This window comes from Melopsittacus undulatus, chromosome 4, assembly GCF_012275295.1.
Source record: "Melopsittacus undulatus isolate bMelUnd1 chromosome 4, bMelUnd1.mat.Z, whole genome shotgun sequence".
In the NCBI taxonomy this organism is placed as follows: domain Eukaryota; kingdom Metazoa; phylum Chordata; class Aves; order Psittaciformes; family Psittaculidae; genus Melopsittacus; species Melopsittacus undulatus.
In genome coordinates, this window is record NC_047530.1 from 100,003,755 (window position 1) to 100,022,802 (window position 19,048).

Sequence of the window (19,048 nt, forward strand, 5' to 3'; positions counted from 1 at the left end):
AGTCTTCATTTTCCTCATCCACTTATTGGCATCCAGCATTTGAGGGCAAGCTTTTCTTTAGATAGCAGGCTTTCTTGAGAGACCTGGGCTTCAAATAACTCAGGTTGTGCTGTGTAGTTGAACTACCTGTGTCTGGTTTCAGTAATCAAATATAAATAAATGTCCTTCTGGTGTCTGGAAAGCTGTATGCTCAGATTTAACAACCAGCTAAATAGATATTTATTGATTGCCTGGCTGTGAAATGCAATAGGGGTTTAATAATTTGTTAATATGACTTAGTAATACCTAAACTTTCTATTATCAAATGTAAGTAGCCCTCTACTTGATCATTTTGAGCATTGCAAATTTAGTGTTTACTTCTGGGAAACCTGCATCTTTCCACTAGTTGCTGGAATAAACCTTAATCAAGAGTATCTGAGGGGCATCACCACAGATGATCAATGGCAAGTCCCAGTAGGTCCCACAGAGCACTCCTCACTTTCTGTTTTTAAACGCTTCGTAAGAAATTTTGCCATTCTGCTTAAAAGAAACAAAGCTCTGGGCTTTATCACAAAGATAAATTAATCCAGTTAGAATGTCCAACTAGTCCTGTACAGCACCATGCTGCAGATTGACCTAGTCTAAGAAAGGAGTCCTCCTAGACCTTCAGTGATAGTCACATCAAGTCTGAGTATGTAAACAAGTAACACCCTTGGTAAACATGCACTCTGCTAAATTTGAATACTCATCTTTGTCCTGTGTTATTATGGCCCTATGCTGGAAGGCATGACTTTCTGGTGTTAACAGTGGAAGAGATCTACTCAGGGGCTTCTTACATTGTGATTAACAGACCAGAATCTGCTCAAAAAACAAACTGGACATGGCACAGAGGGTTCAAAAGTCAAAGGCATTATATATCAGGTTCTGGGTTAAGCCTTCAAAACTTGAGAAAGTTTCCTTTCTCTCCTTGGTTTTTATTTAAAAATATACTGCACAATCTAACAAGAAAGAACAGACCTTTCAAAAGATGCAACATAAATGCTGTGCTGCCACATCCCTGCTAGTCTGTGGATTTCCATTTTAATACTCTTGCTGCTTTCTCTGGATCTAAAACTGGTACCTTCTTACAAATGGCTAACGGTACTTAACGGAAGTGTCTGGAGATCAGGTGCTTCAAGAGGAGGCACAGCACATCTCCAAAAAAAGAAAAGAGAGAACTTATATCCGTGTGTGATTCCTAGCCTGGATCTGTGTCACCCACTGGCCCAAATCCTTTGTGCACAGTTGTTGTAAGGATTCCAGATGTCTTGGTCTCTGGTGACACCAGAGGGGAGAGTTGGAATTGGAAAAAAAATAATTTTTCCTGTATTTGAAGTCTAGGAAGTTTTTCTTCCTCCCTGCAATCAGTCAATTAGGAAGTAATTTCAAAGTGTTTCATGAATAGCCATTGCTTGATTAGCCAGTCATTAGCACCACTGGGTTCTGATTTATTGGGGTATTAACCACTCATGGCTTCCCTCTAGGAGTGCAAACAGATAATACCTGCTTTTGAAAACATTACTTACAGTAAGTGTTTGCTCTGCAGAGCACAGTGCATGCAACTGCACAGACCTTCCAGATTTCAGACAGATGCTGTCTTCTTTACTGGTCAACTTCCTCGTAAGCAGTATCTGATGAAGCTGAGTGACAAAGTTACAAAGCCCAGAGGCACTGTGAAGGGAAGGCATCCTCTCGTTTTTGCTTCCATTTCTTCTTGGAAAAGCTACAAATTGGCACTAGGGCAGAATGTCCTTTATAATAACTGTTATAAAAATTCTTTTCTTGCAAGCTTTCTGTCCTGCTTAGTGTTAGCCAGCCCCTTTTTCTTCTTTCAGCCTTTGCTCTCTCTTGCTTCAAGATAATGTAGTTATGGTCTTCCTGTTGTCTTCTGCACCCTTGGCTCTACCCTGAACACTGCCCATTTAATCTTCCCATAAATACTGTTTTTCTATTCCAGAGTACTTCCAATCTCAGCTCCTGTCATTTTCTCCCAACTTGGACTACCATAACCCTGACATCCCCGAATGGAGACAAGACATTGGCAAAGTCATCAAGAGAGCTCTAGCACAGGTGAACATCTGTTTCCTTATCGGTAATACTATTGAGAAGGCTGTTAACACATGCAGTTTTCCAACATGCTAGTTTAGAAGAATGGGAAAGAACAGCCATAATGAAGCTATCATTCTAAATAGATAAAAAGCTTAATATTTTGGATATTTTTGCAGAGGCAAACTATATTGGGAAATTTGTGGAAATATTATAATTGCTTTTATTAATGTTTCTGCAGTGCTTTTTAGCTTATAATATCCCCGAGGACTTTACAAATCCTAGACTGTAATAGTATCATTATTCTTTTTTTGCCAAATTGATATCACAGTATCTACTGTTTTCTGCTCCAAACGTTTGGGTAGTATTACTGTGTGTTGTTAAACAGCCGATCCAGTTCATCCTGGAAGACAGACACTGTAGTATGTTGGATGCATGAGGAAGATATTTTTACCTCTTCCTAATAGTCAGGAGTTTCACATGCGTCTAAGCATAGCAACTACTGAATGTTATAAAGCGCTACTCCCTTTCCAATTGGGTTAAAAAGGAGGATTCAAAGGGAAAATACACTTACCTTTAAAATACATGACAAAGAAAGGCTTCTGTGGGTGGGAGATACTGAAGCTTCCTTTGGGATTAATTAGAATATGTAAACCAACACTCACTTGCAGGAAAGGAGACAGAATAATTTATGATATCAAATAGCCAGAGACTTTTGTTTTGTGTAAAATCAGGAGATTTAGGCAAGCTTTTGTGTTTTTTACATTCTGCCAAAAATGTATCTTGCTTTTCTTTTCTTTTTTTTTCTTTTTTTTTTTCCTTCAGCTACAGCTGTTCTTAGAAACAGAGGCTGATTAATTTTACCAGGAAAGTACATTCCTGCTCAGCTTTTCTCCTCTGCAGCCCACTCAGAATTCACAGTTTATAAGAGCTTCCTTGATTGTTTTCTCATCCTGAGAAAACACAAAGTTCATTTGTTTAAACTGTCGCTCTCTTTTACTGTATTCAGAGTCAAGCTTGCAGAAAAAAAAATAAATTAATTAGATTGGAACTATGAATGGTTACAGACAGCAGCAGAAATCCTGCAGAAGTGCTTGCTTGTATGTATAATCCTTTTGTGACTATTTTGGTACAGCGGGTGGTCTGTGCTTATAGGATATATCACCAAGAATGGGCTGTCCCTTTGATACATTCCAGTTCAGCAATGCAGCCAAGGAGCTTGAGGTGGATAGAACCCAGGGAGATAATGGGGTTAGCCTCATAAAGCAAGAGTTCCTGAGGGAGGAGAGTCTTCCTGTCCTACTGGGAATGCACAGCTTGGATTTGGGACAGAGGACAGTGACCTCAGTGTGTAGGTCATGGTAAGACAGTTGTGAGAGTCAGGTGTGGAACTGACTCTTGGTTCAGCAAACTGAGCAGTTGCTAGCACAGCCCTCCCAGTCAGCCCCAGTAGTAAAATGTCTCCTACTGGAGTCATAAAGTTATTCATGTGTGGCAAGTGTGGAACCCCATAATCTGATATTGGAAGTTGATTGTAGGCAATTTTTTCATATGTCCCTGTTAGTTTCACACTTACCAGTGATCAGTCTGAGCCAGACTCTCTGGATCTGACTTTGGGTAATTCTTTTGTAGCAAGATGGACTATATGGAAAATTCAGATCTGGAAAGATAGTAGGTTTGGACTTGGCGTTGAGATCTTTGGATTTGGGGGTGTTGGTGTTGTCAAGACTACATTTGCTTGTATAAGTGGAGTGAACCATTAGCCAAACCTCTATCTCTGACTCATCAGATGGTCACAACAGCTCATTAGGATCACAGCACCCACACTGGAACTGGTAAATAACAATTTGATGCAAGAGTGTAACCTGTAGTGAATGGAAACATGAGTAATAGAATAACAGCTAGAAACCTCCTTTTTACTTTTCTTTTAGGTGACTGGTATCCCTGATGAACAGATCTTGGTCGCTGTATTTCCTGGGCTGCCTACTTCTGCTGAACTTTTCATACTGCCCCATAAAAACACAACAGAGAGGAGGAAAAGCAGTGAGGCTGATCTGGAGCAAGTAAGAAAAGGATTCATGAAACATTCATACCATTTGGAGATGGGCTACTAAACTTGTGCAGTACTGGAAATTGCTTACTATAAGTACAATGGAATTGGAATCATCTGGAACTGTGGCAGTATAGTTTATGGCATTAAAGAAAAAAAAAGGCTTTTCTAATACTTCACTGAGACACATCACAGTCTACCAGCTGTGGTTCTTCCTAGATATGTAGTGTGTCCTTTGTAAAGTAGTTATGGCCAAAGGAACCTTTAATACGTACTCCCTCTACTCCCTGAAGGAATGCTAATAGACAGAGGCCAAAGCAGCAAGGTAATATACTGAGGTTTACTAAAAATACATTAAACTCTTCAGCTCGTATATCACTGGAACAAGACCTCTTTTTTCTGCAGCAGCGAATACCGTGTGCAAACTATAGTTGGAAGTTACAATATCCATCCACTTAGATAAATAGGTAATTACAGTGATGAATAGCAACAGTGGTATGAAGGCAAGGGAAGAGCTAGGAGCAACAGCACTAGTCTGCTGAAGCTTTCACAGTAGAATTACCAAGTGATTACATCAGCTTTTATAAAGGCAAAGGAGTGAAGTACTGCTGGAAAGGCTGCTTAGTTTTAGCTAATGTTCTTGTATGTGGCATTTTTACTGGATGCAAGCTATGTGAGAGCCCATCTTGAAGTAACTGTTGGAGGAGTACCTCTTCAGTGATTAAATGTGAACTCAGAGGACTGCTGAATTCAGTAGAAGCTCTTGTCACTTGCTGAGCAAAGTCAGTGCCCTCAGTGTACTACACTTGTTCTAGGAAGCTAGCAAAGCCCGCCTCTTAAATTTATGGTGGTGAGTGTGCATAAGAGGGGCATTGTGGTGGGAAGGTTTGCAAGGCTTTTTGGAGGGATTTTCCTGGAGTCATTTCTGTCCTGTTCAGTAGGATCTACCCATATTAAAATCCACTCCAAGCAAGCTGTTTTGCCAGTATTTCATATATCAGTATTATACAGACAGCTCAGACTAGGTTTTTGACTAGCTGACGATGAGGCTTGAAGTTCTAGTGCTCTAATTTTATTTGACAGTCTGCTCAGTTGTACTTTGGCACCTGGTTTTGGCTTCCATTTGAGGAGCTCTGCCCTGGATTACAACTCAGATTCCTTTGGCCATCAGAACTACTCAGTAGCTGTGCCCTGACAATTGGAACTACTCTCGGGAGACTGGGCATTAGCAAACTCAGGCTCCAGTGTGACATGCCAGGTATGTGCTCTGAGGCAACCAAATAGCACAGCTGAGTTGCTGAGCCAGGGATAAACCTAGCCCAAGGGCCCTCTTCTAAATGAAGGAAAGATATGCAAGTTTGCAATTAATCATCAAAACTGTATTGTTTCATCCCCAACAGCCTATTTGAGTAAAGAAATGTTATTAGGCTGGACCACCTAAATCAATTCCATCATCCACCAATAAAAGGCAAGTATGTCAGTGATTTCAAAGTGTATTAGATCAAACTCACAGGACATTGTGGAGGATGAAAAGATCTTTAGTTCTTTTTACTCCTCTTTTACCCCCTCAATATAGGAAAAAAATGTTAACTTTTCTTAGTTTACTTCTCAGGAGAGGTAGAATGGTGCACTGTGTGAGTCTTAAAAGTCCTGTAAGGGAGATGTGTATGCAGTATGACTCAATTCTGTCTAAAGCACATGTACATGGTTTTCTCCACTCTCATTTCTCGCTTCCCCTTTCTTTCTGAAGCCAGTAAGAGGTGTTAGTCGCCATTCTTAGGCTACATGCATTCCTGAGTGTTCTTCAGAACTTACTTGTTGTCTTTTATGCTGTAACTACTATATCTCTTATTATTTCATCAGGTGGTAGAAATCCTTTTTAATGCTCTCAACCAGAACCTGGTCCAGTTTGAACTGAAGCCCGGTGTTGAAGTCGTTGTGTATGTCACTCAGTTAACATTAGGTGAGTGTGAAGTCAAATGCATAGCTGTGGTTCTCTTGAGGCTTCAACTTTGGAAGAATGAGTCTACGTCAGAGCACTCACAGTTTGGTATGTGCTAGTGGGGTACATAGGATTGATCATGCTGAGACATTGTCTGTGTAGAAGCAGGAATTGTGAAAAGCAATCCAGCAGTGGCATCTTCATGCACCAGTTTGTACAAGTATTAAAAGTACCCTTTAAGAGTTCCCTATGGCTCAATTAACTAGTGCATTGATGTTTTTCAAGTGTTTTAGAAAATCAGGCAAATGGTGTTCTATTAAACCCTCATGGGGAACCTGTGTAATTCAGTGAGAGTATTGCTATCATGGATATTGGATCAAATCCTTATTGCAAAGGGTTTGTTAATGTTATGACTAGCCAAGAAGCTTTATAGGGGCAAAATAGTCATGAAAAGAAGATGTAGACCTCTTACAGGAAATACTGAATATTGACTTCTACAAATTAGAATTTATTTAAATTTCAATGCTACTTATTTTCATTTTTGCTCAAAGTAATGAGTAGTCACTTTAAGCTTCATCACCCTCTTTGCTCTAAACCACCGTAGCATGAAGCTCTCAGCTACTGCTGAGAATTTCGGCCAGCCTAGGGTAAAGCTCTCAGCTATTTCTGAGACAGTGATGACTACAGAGGAGATGATGGATTTATTTTTACCCTTGCCATTATCTGAAATGTGAGATCTTGTGCATATGATGTTGCTGATAGTGGCTCAAAAAGATTGGGATTCATGTCCTATGATAATACACTTTAGCTTCTTTTGACATGAGACTCAGAGAGCCAAGAGCTGGGTTAAACCAAGGCTCATGATCTATGCTACAGGTAATGCCTTTTTACCTTCACCGTCTGACTGTTGTGTGGGGCCGAGAGTCAGATGTTAATAAGAATAGGCTGGAATAAATTAATGTGCAAAACTGTGAATGAAATCCAAATATCTGCAGACTCCAGATTCAGAATCTGGGTTTGTTCTAGTAAGACATTGCAAAGTGTGGAATTAGCTTACAGTGCTCAATTATTCTCATGTATTTTGACTCAGCTGAAATGACAGTCAGTCAATTTACACAAGAGTCCATTGAAGCAATAGAAGCAGAATACTGCCAGTGTCAGACTCTTAGGTGAGAAAATTTGGGGATGGAACCAAAGTGACTCTTATTTGCATAGACTCTGTCCCATCTTCTGGGTGACAGAAAAGGAATAGAGAACAGTAAAAAAACAAACCCAAATATCTATGCAGAGTGAAAAACACTCAGCTGCTACTTAGAATCGTTTGTGCATCATTAAGGACAATGTCAAGAATGGATGGATCAAGTCTACAAAATGCTATAATATAGTGCATGCTTGGGTCCAGGATTATTGATCTGGGCTCCTCTACCGACTGAATTTAAAAGTTTTTAAGGTCCAAAGCAAGGAAGAACCTTGAGGCTTCTCACCATGTAAGATTCCTCTCACATGTGAGACAGACACGTCTTTGGAAAATGGGAGTCGTGCTGTTTACAGATGCTCTGAAGTAGCTTCTCCAAAGGGGAATAGACATGCGTTAGGCATGTCTCTGGAAAAGGCTGAAAAGCAATAGCCCAGAGTGCTATCACAGGAGTGGTCAGCCATTCAGCTAACTGTGGCTTGCTGTGCCTTTCACTAAGAGATGTTAGACTGCACTATCTTGAAAGAGGAGCTTTGCTTTCAAAGGACAAGAGAAACAATTTGTTTCCTACTGATTGGTCTTGCAAAAACAGCATGCATCATGCAGTGGTGATAAAGCAGATGTAGCAAAGACAGAGTTAAGCTTAACTCTCTGGGAGTTATGTGTTCCCTAATAATATCTTGCAGTTGTAATGCTTTCCCTTTCCTCCTGCAGCACCCCTTGTTGATTCCAGCACGGGTCACAGCAGTTCAGCGATGCTGATGTTGCTGTCTGTGGTATTTGTAGGCTTGGCTGTTTTTTTAATCTACAAATTCAAGAGGTAAGTTGAGAAACTTCAGGGGATGGGAGGAAGAGGCACTGTGTGGTTTACTGGAAATCTAGGCAGATCAGTTCCTGGATTGCAGATGAAGAATAGGTTATGCTGGCCTAAGGCTTAGATCACTATAATTCCCTATTTCTCATATATAGAGAGAAGACCATCTACTGCCCTTCTACCACAAACTCTAGTGCTCTTAAACATCACTAAAAGCTCAGAACTCAAACTGTGACCTGCATCAGCAGATATATTTGTACCATAGATCAGAAATGGGAACCCTGTATGCTCAAGGAGTATGGAGTTACACAACGCAGACTTAGTCGAGAAAACACACAGTGGATGTCCTCATACAGTCTGTATCCATTTGGCCAACTGCCTTACTGCAGCAGAATCTCATTTGTATCTTGCAAAGTGAATAGTTTAGTCTTGCAGAGGAACAGGTGTGATTATGTTAAAGGTGGGAGACTCAAAGCCAGAAAATTTTATGTTAAGCATCAAAATGCCTTTGGGAATCTGTGCTGAGTTTTTCTTTGCCAGATGTTAATATAAACCTTTTGCCTCCAGGCAGGACCTGGGCTGGCCCATGGCACTTTGTTGCTGCCAACTGTGAAACAAAACTGGCAAAACTGGGATGAGAATGGCCTGTTTGCTGAAGGGCTGCCTTTCGAGAATATATCTTAGGCAGATGGAGCTCCTTTGGAGGAATTTTGCATTCAGTACAGTACTTACTGTGTTAAATGGTCTATGTGCCCTGATTCTGTCCAGTGGCAAAATATTGTATTAGAAGCATAAGTTGAGTCTGATTTTGAATAAAACTCCAACAACTTAAAACTGGACATAAGTAGTTCCTCCAAATTGGGAAGCTATGCTTTTTCTTGCCCAGATTTCAGCTGTTTCTTTCTCTGGCTTTTCTGCAGCCCAAGGTAAGCTGAGTAGTCTAATGATGATAGTGGGATACAAACAATATTAAAAATTGAATGATAAGACAGATGTATCATATCCTAGTCTCCAGGTTCAAATCCCCCCTAATTTCTAACCTCTTGTACTAACCATTGTCAAAATCAGTGGGCTGCACTGCTTCTAGTGCTTGATCCTGTGTGCATCAAGATCTGTTACCAAGCCCTCAGTGACTTCAGTGGCTCAGGACAATATCCAGAGAACCCATATATGTGAATCTGCTCAGATGCAGATTTCCAGGCCTTCAGTGTGACTTGCATGTTGCAGACTGAAATCCTCTCTCAGCTTCTGGAGGTGTGATACAGGTTCCCAGGTGAATGGGAACACGGGACTTGCTTAAGGCATTGATTTAATAATGTGCTGGGAAAGCTGCTGCTGGTTTCTCTCACTTCCAGATGTAGGATGAGGAAGGCAAGGAAGTCTCAGACATGTGTCAAGATGTAGGTGCAGCCCATTGTAAATTGTGCTTTTCTTTGTGTCTTGGTGAGATAGTTTCTTAGGTTTGGCCTAATGTCTTTGGCTGTGTGGTCACCACTCAGTTACCAAAAAGGATCTGTATATTCTAGCTGCCAGAAAGCAGTGAGGTGCTGCGTACTCCTCTTTGCTTTGGCAGTCTCCAGGTCATGTTATGCTGCTACAGCTCATAAAACTGACTCTTGTGCTACTTGCATCTTGAGGCTCGAGCTTAGAAGCCATCAGCCAAGTGCTGTGCTCCAGGGCTGGTGAGACCCTGTCTTGTTAAAATCTGTCTGAAAACTGAATGTGTCATAAATTGGGAGTGAGGGGGAAGGTAGTTAAAGCGTAAGTTTTGCTTAGCCCAAAGCTCATCCGCTTAGTTTATTTCAAAAAGAGCAAACCCAGGTCAAACTGACAAAGCTTAGAATTAAGTCAGATACCCAGAGTGTCCTCAGCTTGATTTTTTAGAACAGGAAGCAGCTTTTCATCTCTGTCTGAATCTTCTGGCTCAATGGATCAGAAGTGAGAACATGCAACAATTCTTAATGGAAAAAGAAGGTGAAAACAAAAGCTTTCCTCTAGGTCTCGGGGATGCAGAGGTCCCTTAGACATATGCACTTTTCTAACTAACAATGATCCCAGCCTGGATACAGAACTGCTGCTTACAGGAAAAGGTTGTGGGGAGAGCATGGGCCTCCATGAATTTTTAATTCTAAAACTTTGTAGAATCTGTGCTTTTCGGGTTTGCACACAGACTCCTTATTGTGAATCCATCAAGTTATAGACTCAGCAGGCATGTCAAACACTGCTGCCAGAGAGGTGTTGAGGAGTCTGGATAGAAAAGGAAAGAAGGGGGAAAAATAGGGAAATAATCTGAAAAAGATTGTTTCTTTTCTGTGAGGTTGAGCATATAACAGGTAAATATTATATGTGTATGGGTGGTGAATTATTGGGCAATTAGTGTATGTGTGTCTTGGGACAGGAATGCAGGAGTGTGAGTGCATGCACTTGTGCTCCAAGGTGTACAATAGGACATTGTGGCCACCTATGTTGGAAGGCACAGCAGGATTAGGTGTGTGTGTATGGATGCACATATGTACAGCTGTCTTGGTTTCTTTTTACCCTAACTCTCTGGAGTACCTGGAGGCTCTCTGCTTCACAACTCTAAAGAACTTTTCTCACCTTTCCTCAGAAGACTCTCACTTCTCTACCACTCCATTGTTTGGAAGCAAAACCAAGTTTTCCAGTATCTCCAGGCTTGTTCTCATGTCCACATGTCTACACACCTCCAGATGTATTCGAGACACTTAAATCCTATAGGAATGCATTTGTCCTCTGTCATCCAACATGTGCATTCTCTGTGTAGTGCTTATATCTATATCTTCTAGTGGCTTTAAGGCATGCCTGAAGGTTAAAAAGAAAGGGTAGAAGGCAGGGAGAAAAATATGCAGTTTGTTAACTGTTGCTAAACATCCTAAGTATGTCCTGACTTGCTGCTGGTTAAGAACAGAATGTCAAATCAAGCCAATAGCACGAGACGTTTGAGGACAGAACTTTGCTGGAGTAAAATCAGCATAGGTCTATTGAATTAATGAGAGCTAAGGCAATTTCCACTGCTTTCAATCTCTGACATATTCGACAGCAGACAAGTTAGCATAAAGGTATGGTATTTTATATAGCCTCCTTTGAATGCTTCTTTCTCTCTCCTGTGTGCTTTAAGACACTGAAAACATTCTCTGAATTTTCCTCATTTTAGCAGTGTGGACTGCATAGCATAAAGTCCTTTTAGGGGCATTAGCAAAACTAGTCAGTCACCTTCCCACAGGCAACTACACACAGATAATCCTAGCAATCCCTGTGATGCTTAACACATTACTTTTCAGTTCTCTCATTTTAAACTTGCATTCCTCCAGAGATTACTATCTAACCATCTGTGCTAGGCCTATCTAACCATCTGTGCTAGGCTTATCTATCTGTCTAACCAACCGACTTTCAAGAATATCTTTCTAGCAGTCCAAGTTAACTTCTCTTGGAAGAAGAAGAAATAACCCCTTCACTTTCATGGCTTCCTGAGCAGCAAGGGAAAATAAGTGTCTGCAAACTTGCATGATCTGTGTGTAGCATGGCAAACTGTTTTTGCAATGAAATGGCAACAAATAGACTTTGGGTGGGTGTTATGAGGTCTAAGTCCTTCCTGTACTCTGAGGCAGGACCAATTCTTTATAACTCTTTCTGATGTGGTAATTCTTACTGAGTCCGTGTGGGCCTGTCAATAGAAGCAAGTAAGACCATTTTTTTTCTCAGTTGATAGTAGTGCTCAAATTGATTTTTACTTTTGGTTTCCAATGCATCATTGATCATATAATAAATACTGAGAGAGTTGGCAACTGCTGCTGATTCTGCTTAGTCCATTGCTGCTTTCTGAGCTGGGTGCAGTATCCACTGTGTGCACGACTTCTCATTTAAAAGGGCAGGGACCAGAACATTTAGGTTTACAGCTGGAACAGACTTTAAGCACAGGATAGGAAGGCAGTGGCCTGAGATTTCAAGTGGCTTTAGGCTGTTGTTAGAATGCTAATGGCACTTTCAGAGCTGAACTTCACTGTGATGCTTTCGCCATTCTGAGAGCTGATATTTGCATCACTGTCAGGGCTGCATTTCTGGGACTGGTCTCAGTTTAATCAGTGTGATTAGTCAATGACATGCTGAGAATCCCTGTGTTACAAAATATAACCCCCCATTTTCTTTTCTTGCACAGGAAAATCCCTTGGATTAACATCTATGCCCAAGTTCAGCATGACAAGGAGCAGGAAATGATTGGCTCTGTCAGCCAAAGTGAAAATGCCCCCAAAATCACTCTGAGTGAGTTCACAGACCCCGATGAGCTGATGGACAAAGAGATGGACACGCGAGTGATGGGTGAGAGACAGCCCTCAGCTGGGGTTTGTTTCACAGTCTGGGTAAAGGTGTTGGTTATTGGGGTATGAGGAGAGGCACCCACTGTGACCCCAGGTACAAGCAAAGCCTGAGGCACTGAGACAGGGAGCAAATCTCTCTCTGCAACATGGTAACAAGGAGTTTTTCTTACAGTTCTTCAGGTTTTCTCACAGTGGTACATGACCCAAATAGAAACCTGGAAACAGCAATAGTAGTAATAGCTGTTGCTCACACCTATGCCTCCTCATGACCCTGTTTCTCCTGTGAAGGCATCCCAAATTCCCCCAACCCTCAGAAGAATCAGCTGAACCAAGCTTCCGCTGTTGGTGTGCTACCATTATAATTGAATATGTCCCTAATAGCTTAATGAGTTTATTGCTGCTTAACTGAGCTGTATTAGCAAGTTTTCTGCATGCTCCATGCTTATTGCAGATGCAGGAAAAAAGATGTCCTACTTTTAAGCACTTTTTCTGTCTTTACACTTACACAACCATATCCTAAGAAGGAGTGAGAAGCAATATAGAGCAAACCGTTAAGACCACTGTCCTGACTCTCTTCTCCATTTTCTCCTCCACAGGAAGCATCTCAACAATTGCCAACAGTGAAAGCACAAAGGAAATCCCCAACTGCACTAGTGTTTAATACTGAGAATCCACTTGGTCTACAACATTTCTGATTTTTTATTTGTAATTATTATTGTTATAATTATTATTATTATGAAAAAAAGAAAGAGTTATATGTCATTATTATCATTTGGGAGGGGGTGGGGTGGGCTTTTTCTGTTTACCAGGGCTGCATTCATAAATAGCAGGGGTTCTTAATATTTAGGAATACTCATCAGATTAGAAAGAAAAAAAAAGAACAAGTCAAGTGAGCACTAGGATTTGAATTCCAGCCTCCTGTTAAATACAGAATGGGAATTAAGTATTCAAATTAAACAGGCAGGTATAGTACCTTAGGCAACACGTTGTAGGTAAATTGTCCCTTTTCAGCCTTTTTCAAAATAACTCATGAATCAGCTATTTCATTGTCCCGGAGGGCTCAGGCTGGGTTGCTGGACAAGGCTCTGCAATGTAACAACAGCCATAGCTTTCCAATGACACGCATGTCTCAGCTTTTTGCGGGATCTTGCCTCTTTTAATTGCTTTTAATTTCAGTCACCCTCTGGCACTGTTGACTGCTGAGAAAGGGAAAAAAACATCAGAGCAAACACACATCTTGGACCGTAGATTGGCTGGAGGGGACAGCACCACAAGCAGTGAAGGAGCACGCCTGAGTTTATGAATGCAGCCCAAACCCCGTGCATGTGTATAGCGAGGATGCCGAAGGTCTATTGTAGATAATTACAATGTACATAGCTTTTTATTTCTTGGGAAATAATTTAATGTTTAGTAAAAGAAGATATGTTTGAAACAAAACCTGAACCACATACACACATGCACGCACATGCACGCACGTACACACACACGTGCGCGCTCTCGTACACTCCAGCCAGCCAGGGACTGTGGTGAGCATTTGAATCACGCTTTGGTTCCAAGCCGTGTTCCAGTTGTCTGTCATATTTCAATCTGACACTGCTGTCTATAAACAGCATAGTTTATTTCTCTTTGTAGAACTGCAAGCCTTTTTTTCATATATAGGGCATCATTTCCTGTGATGGAGCAGAAAAAGATATTAGCAGGATAGACTATGAACCTGTCATAAATATTTTAATAATGCTCATCATCTGTCCACCTCTGTCACTGTTATCCATTTCTGAGAAAGATCTTGGTGACATCCATTAGGGAAAATGAGGAAAACAAATGTGAAATTATCACCATCTCAGTGTGGGCAAATACCAGTGTCCTTGCAGTACCCAATACAACCTGAACTCAGCAGTGGGCCAGGGTGCAGTAGGTTTGCTCACAGTGACAAGTCATGCTTTTAGCAGTTAAGCTGATGAAGTAAATGCTATTCAGGATGTGTAAGGGTAATAAATTTTGTCTGAACATAATGCATGTGATTAGGGACTGCTCTTTGGAGAGGGGAATGGAGGGTCAGATCTGCATAACTTTGCTTGGAAAGGTCTTTCTTATGTGTGCTATAGAGCAGCTGCTTCCAATTTTGGATGGAAATGCCATCAGAGTAATTTCTGCATTGTGGGTTGGTGCTTTCTGATTAGAACAGGGAGGTTAACTAAGAAAAGACAATGAAAAACCTCTTTAGGAATCTTCTGACACACTGAGTTGAGGATATGCCTCAGGAATGGTGGAGTTTTGGGGCAAGAGGTTGAATTAGTGGTGAGTTACTTTTATCCATTTGAGTTAATGATGTTTAAAACGAACCTTATTCTGTAAATATTGAGTTCTAAGACAGCAGGAATTTAAGGAAGACTGAAGGCTTGTTTGGGAAGATGTTCTAGTGTTTGTGAGGTAACAGATGGCAAAAATGACAATGTTTGCTACCCTTTTTTTAGGATCTGGATACAGGACTCCACTTTTAGTACATCTGGACAGAAATTCATGATGGCTAGAATTTAGGTGTTACTTGCTACCTCTCTGCATTGCAACATGCCAGATGGCTACAAACCAGCCTCAGCTACATGTGCTCACTCTGTTAATGGGCTGGAATGTCTTTCAGAGTTTATAATACTGATGGGTTTGCAGGTGGAGAGAAAAGTAGTTAAACACAGTTTGGAGAAAAACACAGGACATATTTAAAGACACAAATTGTAGGGAAATGCTGTCCTAAAGCTAAATATTCTCAACCCTTCTCCTCCATTTCAGTCAAGCTTGTAGGTCTTTTCTTTTGATTTAAAAATATTTTTCTGTTTCCTCCCTCACTTTCTGCTCTAGTTCCTAATATAAGCTGAGGAGTGATGTCTGTGTGATTCTATTTAACCTTGAGTTTCCATCCATCACATGTGCATAAACTTTTGCATTACTGTCTCTGCTCTACTGAAACACCAAAGTAGTTTAGAGTAATGTACCAATCTGGTGATAACACTGTTAGTGGGAGGCCACAACTTCCCATTTAGGTATAGATGGGAGAGATTTACATAAACAAGGCCTGTGTGCCTTGAGCTAAACTGTGGGCTGATCTCAGTCTTTGCTGATCAATGGGATTGGAAGGACTGCTTTTGTGAGCTGCTCTAGAGGACTGAATGTGAAATACTCCTTGTTTTCTGTATTAACTTTTTCTTTTATAAACCAGGAAACAAATGAAAATGTTCATTGTTTGGAGTTTTCTAGGCTTTCCATGGGATTGATCTCATGTTGATTTAAAAACAAAGGTAGAGTATTTCAGTTTTCACAATTTCTTTCCACTCTTTTTTGCAGTTTTTTTTTTTGCATTTGTGTTATATTTTTTCCCTTTACAGTCTTAAAGGTGACTGATAAATATCTCATAACAGATGGGACAAAGCAGGGATGAAAAACTGAGAGTAAGCTGTTGAAAGAATTGAAATGTTTTTACTTCTTAAAAAGGAATTTAATCTCAATGGAGGATGTGAAATTTTTGAATGATACAGTTAACTTTTTGAGAAACATCTGTCCAGAAAACCATTTTCAGTCCAAAATTATCCTAGAGGCACTACAAAACAAATAAACAAACAAAAATCCATGGAGCAAAAATTAAATGTCAAAAGACCCTACCTGATTCCTGGGTTGGCTCAAACTTCACATTCTGTGAGACTTATTGGGTGTTACTACTTTTTAACATAGTTTGTCACACTGCTGTCTGGACCACAGTGTGCTCCACCTACATCTGGAAAAAGCTCTCTAGGATGTACATGGGACCACATTTGCTAGATCATACATGCTGCATTGGGGCACAACTATGGATGATGGCAGCAGAAAAAAAAGCCTGTATTCATGACTGAAGGCTGCTCCTTAGGATATTCGATGGGTAACTAGTATGTCCCAATGTGATAGCCAGGGCTCTGTCTATCCATGGGATCTCTGTAAATTGGGATTGGGCACTGGGCACTCTTTTGGAAGGCACTGAGCTGCAGCATTAGCAGAGTATGGGGTATTGGCCACTGTTATTTGTATATGTCATTCTGGGAAATAACAACTTGGGGGTGTCATAAAGTTTTTTTCCCTTCAAGTTTTATCCTGATGAAAATGTAATGGAAATCCTTGAAGCTGTAGTTTATTATTTACCTGAGTAAGGAAGGAAAGAGCCAATGCCATGAATAGAATGTAAATACCTACCATACTGTGGTGATGTATAAAGAGGAAAAGAGAGAGAAAGTGAGAGCAAGAGACTGGGTCAGTGCCCTTTATCACTGCCAGCCTTTCCCTCATAATGGATTCTACCTTATTAGCTGTATTTTAGGAATAATGTATGAGACCTGAGGACTAGATGAAGCTTTTGGCTCTGTGTGGCTGTCAATCTGATATAAACACCCAATAGATCCTCTACTTGGTTTAACCTGTACTTGAGAGCCCCAATACTAAGCCTGGAAATATCAGAGATAAGGCTATAGAGATGGGAGACTGCAGAGTTTCTCAGTTGCAGTTGCCATCAATAAAAGCATGTGCAGGAGAGTGTGCATTTTCTTCTGGAATAACCTTTGCTTTCAGGGGTGTGCAATGATAACCTGTTCTCCTCTCTTTCCCTTCAGTCAGTTCCCACACACATTCCAGGTCTGACAAACCAAATCAGAATCACATTCCTTCTGATGATGGACAGTGCATTAAGCCCAAACCACCACCATGTTTTTGAAGGATTAAATGAGACAGACAATTGCAATACCTGTATTAAACTCAGTAATACAAATGCATGAGTCATATATATACATATATATATATACTGTTCTTGGTTTTATTGTTCCATTTGAATATTTCTACTGTAAAAAAGGCAGTGGTTTTGAAATTGTTGAAAATAAATGTATTTTTGTACATCAGAGTTACCCTGGCTGCTCTTTCACTGCTTGTTCTTCTCAAATTACCTTTCAGCAGTCTGCTCTGTCTTCACTGTTTTCCTTGCCATGTCTAGCCCTCCAACCCTGTCATTCAGGGTTGTGCAAAGCACATGGAGGGTCAACAGAGAAATGTATAAGGCAAGGTTTTTAAGGTAGAGTATAAAACAACTACCTCTCTTTCTTACTGCTCTCCTCCAAAAGTCTTCTGTCTTTACATTGCACAGGCTGATTCATTCTCTTTGAAGACTTGGGAGATGAATAGGAGGGCACATTTACTTGTTTATGCAGACAAAGCCCCATGTATGCTATGCTCTCATCTAACAGACTTTAGTGTGAAAGAGGCTGTAGAGTGCCCATGGTGGAAAAAAAAAAGAATGGAAAAGAAAAAAACTTTTTCTTTACTACTTGGCACAAGAGACTGTTTAGAAAGGAAAAGAGAGCATGGAAATGTGTCTCTGGATATGCATCAGCATTCTCCCTCCATGGGCATATGTACTCATCCTCTCCCTGCCCTTTTGTTTAGCTCTGGAGGTCCATAAGCTGCAGATTTCTGGAGTGTGGCAGTTACCTGGGAAACACCTCTCCACGGCTGCCTTTTGCTTATGCTCCTTCCCAGGTGTCCACTTTTGGTCTCTGGTAGAGAAGAGCCAAATCTTTTCTCTGACCTGATGGAGATAATCTTTTATGTGCATATTACTTCAGAATGCAGCTGGTATCTGTTTAATTCTCCCTTTTGTTATTAGCTATCAGTTATTTCTGTTCTTCCTTTGTGTCAGTAAGCTGAAAAGGTCAGGCAACCAAGACTACGTTGGCCATCTCTGGGAGTGATGAAAAGCCTCCTACATCACTCAGCTTTTGAAATCTTGAGGTCTGGCCCTCTTTACATCAATACCAGTGTAACAGTTTTGCTCATGGAATCCTGAAATGAAGTAAACGAAGTAATGAACAGACAAGCACAAATAATGACATTACCGTGGCTTAACAAGCTACCGCTGAGACCCAGTAATCAGCTATGTGCAGAAACCCAGCTAAGTACAGCTGTGAACTCAAATGCAGGCACTTAAACATCAGCCCTTATCATACTCTGGAAACATGAGCTCAATCTTTTCCTGAATCCAGCTGTTTTTCTGTAACAGATAGAATTATGCCTTTAGTAAAAGCAGTGTAAGCATTGTTTGCTGCTTTGTGGTATTCTTATAGTTGTGCCAAATACACCCTTTTTCTGGTGCTGCTCAGGAAAATGGCATCATAACTATTCCTGGAGCCAGCTCATCAGTCATCTTTCACTCCTCACCATGGTGTTCATCAGCACCCAAGGCCACCATGCCTGGTGTTGGATATCTGTAGTACAGGAAAGAAAAGTACTGTCAAGGCCTTTTTACACAGGTTGGTGTGTTGATACTGAAAAATTTGGCTTGGCTTGTGCTCTCTGACTAACGAAGCTCCTGTGTTCCTTGTGCAGAGAGAGCCTTTCATTACTTGTATAATGGGAACACCTAGAGGGCCTGGCTGAGAGCACATCAACCTCGCACCCACCACTGAATAAGCCACAAGTGCAATGAGGCTTAGCTAGGGTCGGCTGCATTCTCACCCACACCTGCAGCAGAGGACAGAGATGGAGGAAGGTGCACGCTTGAACCAGCCAAGGCTCTGTCTTCATGCTCTTTGGGGAACTGGGCTGGGTTCTGCTGTAAGGCAGAATCTGAGAGGCACCTGACAAACTT

General features: G+C 40.9%; 1 protein-coding gene across 1 annotated transcript in view; it reads left to right on the plus strand.

Annotated features, from left to right (window-relative positions):
- Window positions 1-13,072, plus strand: part of SORCS3 (sortilin related VPS10 domain containing receptor 3) — a 298,778-nt gene extending 285,706 nt beyond the window's left edge. The window contains exons 22-27 of the mRNA XM_034062014.1: window positions 1,976-2,088; window positions 3,996-4,127; window positions 5,978-6,077; window positions 7,966-8,071; window positions 12,240-12,400; window positions 12,996-13,072. Of these exons, the coding sequence (XP_033917905.1) occupies window positions 1,976-2,088; window positions 3,996-4,127; window positions 5,978-6,077; window positions 7,966-8,071; window positions 12,240-12,400; window positions 12,996-13,060 (677 nt within the window). The 3' untranslated portion in view covers window positions 13,061-13,072. The remainder of the gene's footprint in view (window positions 1-1,975; window positions 2,089-3,995; window positions 4,128-5,977; window positions 6,078-7,965; window positions 8,072-12,239; window positions 12,401-12,995) is intronic.
- The last annotated feature ends 5,976 nt before the right edge of the window (window positions 13,073-19,048 follow it).